The sequence below is a fragment of the Crinia signifera genome, chromosome 1, assembly GCF_055691185.1.
Source record: "Crinia signifera chromosome 1, ASM5569118v1, whole genome shotgun sequence".
In the NCBI taxonomy this organism is placed as follows: Eukaryota; Metazoa; Chordata; class Amphibia; order Anura; family Myobatrachidae; genus Crinia; species Crinia signifera.
Window position 1 is genome coordinate 132,685,912 of NC_139217.1, and position 7,844 is coordinate 132,693,755.

At 47.4% G+C, this 7,844-nt stretch overlaps 1 protein-coding gene across 1 annotated transcript; it reads left to right on the top strand.

Moving 5' to 3' along the window:
- The first annotated feature begins 1,636 nt into the window (after positions 1–1,636).
- On the top strand, positions 1,637–3,001 carry LOC146058434 (paraneoplastic antigen Ma1 homolog). The gene has a single exon (XM_083170714.1). It carries the CDS (start codon positions 1,637–1,639, stop codon positions 2,999–3,001), a length of 1,365 nt encoding a protein of 454 aa, XP_083026840.1.
- Positions 3,002–7,844: the final 4,843 nt, after the last annotated feature.

The window sequence follows — 7,844 nt, forward strand, 5'->3', positions numbered from 1 at the left end:
CCGCGCCTTTGCTGACGCCGCCCCATCTGAAGTATTGAAGACGCCGCTGACTGATCCCGGTGGTCGCCGCCCAGCACGCTACGTAAGCAGCCGCTGTCACGCCCCTCTACACCCTGGTGCCGTCCTTACTATAGGCGGCTACCAGCGGGAGACGGGAGGAGGCGTGGCAGTAAGGAAAGGAGCCGCCTACCGCTCTCAGCCCTGCTACAAGCCCCACCGCAAGCCAGGGAAAGTGCCGCTCAGCCTGATCTCCCAGCTTCGGTGCTCAGTCGGGGAAGAAGCTCCGCCTAGCCGCCGCCCAGCCCAGCACAAAGCCGCCGCCCAGCCAGCACAGAACTGCCCCTGTCGCGCCCCTCTACACCCTGGTGCCGTTCATATCACTGACGGCTACCAGCGGGAGACGGGAGGAGGCGCCGACAGGAGATAGGAGGGCCCCCGCTGTCACCTACTCACTGGACATTTTCAGCCACCAAACCGAAGATAGCGCTCCTGCATTATGCACAGGAGCACTCTGTCACCCCCCTCCGCACCCAGGGTCTGTCTGTATTAACAGCAGTGCCCTGCGGGAGAAGGGAGGTGGGGCACAAGGTGACAAGTAGCCACGTCAGGCTGGGGATGAAAGACAGGCAGCCCCAAGATAATAAGGCAGAGAGAAAGGAAGGAGGAAGATAGAGAAAGGGACAGTTACCAGGAAAAGAGAAAGAGCAGGAAAAGAGGAGAGAAAGACAGAGACAGATAGAGACAGCTGCCAAGATATACGATCAGAGCTGCCAGAAGGGTGAGCTAACCTTCTTTATGCACCATAGCACTACAGGAATCTTAGACATTTATATTAGCTCTATTTAAAGACAGCAACTGTATAGGAATAGCTCAAGCCTCATACCTCACTGAATAAGAGACTTTGTAGCGATCACCCCTTAGCTCACAGCCAAGCAATTATAGGAGAAAGATAGAAAGTCTCAATCTTCTAAGGGAAAGTCAGACTATTGTATTTAAACTCAGTTATACTGACACTCTGTGTGATTAATATCACACATCAAAGGGACAGGGACATAGACTTCTACAGTGCTAGGGACACCTAGTGAAGACCAGCGGAGAGACTTATTTAGACAGGTTGCTTATTGACTCATTCACACCTTCAGCAAACCAAGGGCCCCAACGCGCGCCAACAGATATATTTATATGCAGTGTTTTTTATTATGCTGGCCAGCACATGGTAACTTTTTGTGTGAATGCATGCATTACCATATGTATAGGAAATATAGAGAGTACAGTAGTTTATTGAGTTTATATATGTCATGCAAAGTTACTTATTGAACCGTCATACTGTGTAAAGTTATGCTCTGCTTGTTCTACTGTTAAAGTCAATAATTGAAGTCACAAGTTATGAAAAAAGTTGTTTATTGAATTCAAATGTTTGTATAGTAATGTTATATTCATCACATTTTGAAAAGTAAAATTACCTTTTTATATAAACGCGCTGTACCTCTATTCATTTGAGAGCCCTAAAAGGAAACAAATACAAAATCAGTATAGTACATGTGGTAGCCACATACCTGTAATTAAAAGGTGGTTACATTTGGAGGCACTGGAGCTGAGATTTGGTAGGATTTCCTGTTTACCAAACATATATAAAATGGAGACTTTAACAGGAACGGATATACATGAGTGGTGTATACAAAATGATAGGGACCCTAGGAAATGCCTAGGAATAGCAGGAAACTTTTCGGAGTTCTCAGATGAAGAGGTACTAGAACAAGCAGACAAACTGTATGGTATGCTTAAACCAAAAATAGTGGATAAATGGAAGGGAGCCTTGGGGAAGGTAACAGCATTTCTCATAGAGAATCTGAGAGAATTAGACCCCAGCTTACTCCCGGCAATGGTTTTAGCTAGCGAAGAAACAGGGAGGAAATGGCATATAATAGGGCCAGTAAAACCAGAAGGGCCTGCCAGTACAAAAAAACCCACCACTAATGCAAATGCCAAAGGGAAAGAGGAAAGGGATGTAGAGGATAATGATACCCAAAGCCAAACCACCAACGTAAGTGGCGGACAATTTGAGGTTATAGTAGACAGGGTGGTAACACAACTTGAAAGGTGGCACTATGAGGGAAGTTACCGTAGGCTGCGTATATTTTCTGGGATTATCCCAATACCCACGGGAGAGGAAGCCTATGAGGCATGGAAGGAGGCAGCCATACAGCAAGCTGAAGAGTGGCAGTGCCCAGATAAAATTAAAAGGCAAAGGGTGGTAGAAAGTTTGAGGGGCCCCGCCATGGGAATTATCCAGGCAGCCAGGCGCAGTAGCCCCAATGCCACCCTGGAAACGTATTTTGAGGCCCTGGATTATGCTTTTGGGACCCTGGAGGACGTAGGGGACCTTACGTCCCGATTACACCATACATTCCAAGACCCTGGGGAGAAGCTAAGCACCTTCCTGATCCGCCTAGACAAGTTATTGTATAAAATAGTGGATAAGGGAGGAATAGAGAAAACGGAGGTAGACAAACACAGGATGAAGCAGCTTCTCAGAGGAGCATTAACTAGTGACCCTGTTGCGCAGAAGTTAAGATGCTCAGGGATACGAGAGCCTCCCCCTACTTTTAATGACTTACTTAAGGAAGTGAAGCAGGACGAAGTCCTAATTGAAATGAGGGAAAAAACTGTGAAAAAGGTAAAGGTGGTACAATCCGCCACTGAAAGTAGCGAGTTTGAGGCCAAAATCCTTAAAATGTTAGAAGAACAAAATAGAAAATTAGAGGATTTTATTGTAAAGCAGAATGCGAAGGCCCCCACTCCAAACATCAACACCCCGATAAGAGGATTAGGAAGGGGGAGTGGCAGGGGATGTTTTAACTGTGGAAGGTTTGGGCATAGAGCTTTTGAATGTAACCGGGGCACATACAGAAACCCTGGCAGGAGAACAGACAATACCAACCTGAACCAAGAGAGTCAAGAGCAGGGAAACGGGAGAGGGAGGTCTGTGAACCCCGCATAGGCCCCCTAGAGATAACTTGTTGCGCCATGGGAAACTCCTGGTGGAATGGGGAATTACCTGAGGGATTAGTAGGGCCCACTTGCCACATGGACGCGTCCATCAACGACAAGCCGTGTAGAATCTTAGTGGATAGCGGGTCCCAGGTGTCCATAATATTTGAGGAGTGGTATGAGAAGAACTTGTCAGAAGTACCTATTCAGCCACTCAGCGGACTTGTAATATGGGGCCTTAGTGCTGAGAAGTACCCCTATCTGGGCTATGTACAAGTGAACCTCAGTTTGCACAAGACATCATCTCAAGAGACTGACACTTTAGAAACACCTTTAATCGCTTTAGTGTGCCCAGACCTGTCGAAAGAAAGGGGAGAAACACCTGTCATAATAGGGACCAACACCCACATATACCAGGTGTTACAGAAGTGGCAAGAGGGAGAAGAAGAGCAGGCGAATGCAAGTTCTTTCTATGTGGGGACAAGGGAAGATAAGTTTCAGGACTGTTTTGAGGGGAGCGACATTACACCAAATGATAGAGCCATGTTAATTGAAGAACTTGAAAAGCATAAGCAAGCCTTCTCTGAAGGAGAGTGGGATCTCGGCATGGCTAAGGGAGTGGAACACAATATAAGGCTCACAGATGAGACCCCTTTCCGGGAGCGTTCTAGGAGAATTGCGCCGGCTGACTTCGAGGATGTGAGGCAGCACTTGAAAGGACTATTAGAAAACCAAGTTATCATAGAGTCCCGGAGCCCTTATGCCTCCCCTATTGTGGTAGCTCGCAAGAAAAGCGGGAAGATCAGGATGTGCGTTGATTACCGCACTTTAAACCAGAGAACAGTAACTGACCAATATACAGTGCCAAAAATAGATGAAGCCTTAGACTGCTTACAAGGGAGCGCTTGGTTCTCGGTGCTCGACCTAAGGAACGGCTTCTATCAAATTCCTATGAAACCCGAAGATAGAGAAAAAACAGCCTTTATCTGCCCATTGGGGTTCTTCGAGTTTCTAAACATGCCCCAAGGAGTCAAGGGAGCCCCAGCCACCTTCCAACGGACAATGGAAAGGATCGTGGGTGATATGGTGTACCGAGAAGTCATTGTGTACCTGGACGATATTATCGTGTTTGGGTCAACCCTTCAAGAGCATAACCAACGCCTGCTGAAAGTGCTGGAGAGGTTGATCGAAGGAGGGTTGAAGCTATCGCTTGATAAGTGCCGGTTGTGCCAATCACGAGTGAAGTACTTGGGGCATATTGTCAGCAGAGATGGTGTGGCGACCGATCCCGAAAAGGTAGAGGCAGTGAAGAAGTGGCCCCGTCCGAACAAGCTTAAGGAGCTGCGATCGTTCCTGGGTTTCTGTGGGTACTACCGCAGGTTCGTCCCAAACTATTCCAGTATTGCAAAGCCCTTGACCGATCTGACCAAGGGATACCCGTCGACTAACAAGAGGGTAAAGTCAAAGAAAGACTGTTATAAGACAAGTGAACCCTTTGGAGATCGGTGGACGGATGCATGCGAGGCTGCTTTCAACTCCCTGAAACAATGCTTAACAGAGGCACCTGTCCTCAGCTATGTGGACCCAGAATTGACTTACGTCCTACACATTGATGCATCGCTGGATGGACTGGGAGGAGTGTTGTACCAAGAGCACGGGAAGGAGCTAAAGCCGGTGTCATTCGCCAGCCGTGGATTGAGCGAAAGCGAGAAAAAATACCCGACGCACAAATTGGAATTCCTAGCCCTGAAATGGTGTATTGTGGATAAATTCCATGACTACCTGTATGGAGCATCATTTACCGTCCACACTGACAACAACCCGCTCACTTATGTGCAAAGCACAGCCAAGCTTGATGCTACCGGACACAGATGGCTAGCTGCATTAGCTCTCTACAACTTCTCGCTGAAATACCGCCCAGGTGTCAACAACACAGATGCTGACTCTCTTTCCCGCATGCCGGGCCAACCTGAAGAAAAAGGGGAAGATGAGTGGATCGAAGTACCCGCAAGTAACATCAAGGGGATGTGCCACAGCATCGGAGTGGACCAACCACCCGAAAAGAGGTATGCAGATTGCTTGGGGCTGCCACCGCAAGTCTTACCACTATCCTACTGTTGGATTAGCCAAGTTGAAATGGAAGGGCTACCGAAAGTGAGGCAGAGTCAATTAAGGCAAGACCAGCAAGCTGATCCAGGCATGAGGTGCGCTTTCTCTCACAAGCACAGCCCCAGCACTCCCCCAGAGGTCCGCAAGGAAGCTGAACTGTTGAAAAGACAGAGAAAGAACCTGGTTACCAAGAAAGGAGTGATGTACCGAAAGCATGAAGCCGGGAGAAACCAATGGCAGATTGTGCTGCCAAGGAAGCATCGTGCTACAGTAATGAGAGCTCTTCATGACAAACATGGCCACATCGGGATAGAGAAGACTCTGAAATTAATATCTGATCGGTTCTACTGGCCAGACATGAGGAGAGATGTGGAGGCCTATTGCAAGAACTGTGGTAACTGTGTCGCCAGGAAAACTCTCCCGGGAAGAACAGCCCCACTGGTAAACATAAAGAGCCAAGGGCCCATGGATCTAGTCTGCATTGACTTTTTAACGCTGGAAGTTGAGTCGGGAAACAAATGCAACATTCTAGTAATTACCGACCACTTTACCAGATACGCCCAGGCATATGTCACTCCAAACCAAAAAGCTGTTACAGTTGCTAATGTGCTGTGGGAGAAATTCTTCATCCACTATGGACTTCCTAACAGACTGCACTCAGATCAGGGGCGTGACTTTGAAAGTAGACTTATCAAAGAACTGTGTCAAAGTTGCGGAATTAAAAAGTCACGAACCACCCCATACCATCCACAGGGTGACCCCCAGCCCGAAAGATTCAACAGAACCCTGTTAGATATGTTGGGGACCCTGAATCCATTGGACAAGCGCAGATGGAAGCAACATGTATCCAGGCTGGTGCATGCATATAACTGCACACGTTGTGATGCCACTGGGTATTCGCCATACTACCTAATGTTTGGACGTGAAGCGAAGCTCCCCATTGACATCAGCTTTGGAACTTTGAACTCTGATCCGTCAAACACCTCACACTTAAAATATGTGCAAACCCTTCGGAGAGAACTCCAGGAAGCCTATGAACTGGCTGAAAGGACAGCAGACAAACTAGGGAGAAAGAACAAGACTAACTATGACCGCAAAGTACGTGATCATGTCTTGCACCCAGGAGACAGAGTGCTACTTCGACGACTGGGACACCCTAGAAAATTCAAAATCTCTTACCGCTGGAGAGAAGAACCATTTGTGGTGTTAGAAAAGTTTGAAAACTTACCTGTGTACAAAATCCAGAGAGAGGATGGAGAAGGAGCTGTATTGACCCATCATCGGCAGAATCTTCTTCCCATTGGACGGGATACTCGAATGGAGGACCTGAAAAACAGAGACACAGAACCTGTAAGAAAAGAAACGCCTACAAATGACACTGCACAAATACATCAATCTACAGAACCAGAAGAGAATGGAGATGAAATTGGCCAAGGCTGTTACTTCAAAGACTATGAAAGAGACATTGCCAAAAGCCTTGAGGAAAGTGAACCTATTGATGAACCCCCTACGCCAAGCCCTGCCGTAGCAGATTGGGATTTTACAATTAATGACTCTGACCGTCCTGTCCCTGAAGAATGGGTTGTGGGAGGGGAGGATATAACAGAGAATTATCCCAGTGACTATACCTTGGAAGATGGGGAAGCATTTGGGGAAGTAACTACAACTAGGCCTAAGAGAGCATGTAGGCCCCCAAACATTGTTACCTATGATCAGTTAGGGGTACCCACATATATCCCAAGAGTGACCTACCCTGCCAATTTAGCAGTGTGGCCTTATTTTGCAAATACTCAAACTGTATATTAAGAAAATGTAAATATTTATGTGATGATCCAAGTTCATTTATTGCCTTGTATCATCAGGGGAAGAGTGTAACATATTCATGCTGTAAATGTGTTAAGAAATGTACTTATAAAACAATGAGCTGTTTGCCTCAAAAATTAATATTGTGTGATGGACTCTTGTAAAAATATGGTAACATTTGCTGAGCAACCAAAGTGCACAAGTTGCCAGAAAATGTTCGAAACAGTGTGGTATGGACTCTTATATGTACCAGTAACATTGCTGATAGAAAACTTTATTATATATATGCATTGTTACTGATTTATTAAGCAAAGAAACATTGGTGGCAGTGAAAGTGTTGTTTTTACATAGACTTTAGATAATGCAGCGTTTATACGTGTGCTGCTGCCCTCTGAGTGAACTCACTGTTAGCTGTCACTCAGGCAAGCCTCCAGAGAGGCCTCGAGGACACTATTTGTGCGGGAAAACAGCTGTTCTCGTGGACTGAGCGGGAGAACAGCTGTCCCCGTGCCACATCAGCTGACCCCCCAGCAGGGATATAAAAGAGCTGTCAGCGCAGCTACAGACAGATTGCTGTTCCCTCTCTCCAAGTGCTCACCCTGGAGCCAGCGCTGTAAACATTGAGCTGTAACATGGCGATGGCTGGGCTCCAGGAATAGAGCTAGGGAGAGAGCCTATTTGTGAGCGGGGTGTGAGTTTAGTAGCCTCCAGGACCTGTGAAGCTGCAGCCCCTTCCTAGACGCCTCAGCTGCGCTGATCCGTGTGACACAGCCGCAGGACAACAGCCAAGCGGAGAAAGGACAGAGCTGCCATTCAAGTTGCCCCTTCACCCCGCAAAAGCCACCACAGAAAAGCAAGTACCCCTCCGCACCCTGGGATCGCTCCAGTCATTGACGATACCCAGCGGGAGATGGGAGGGGGAGCGGAGAAGATACCAGCGG

What these genes read in the sequence shown, in the direction of transcription:
- LOC146058434 (XM_083170714.1), top strand. Translation starts at nt 1,637, where the DNA reads ATGGAGACTTTAACAGGAACGGATATACATGAGTGGTGTATACAAAAT.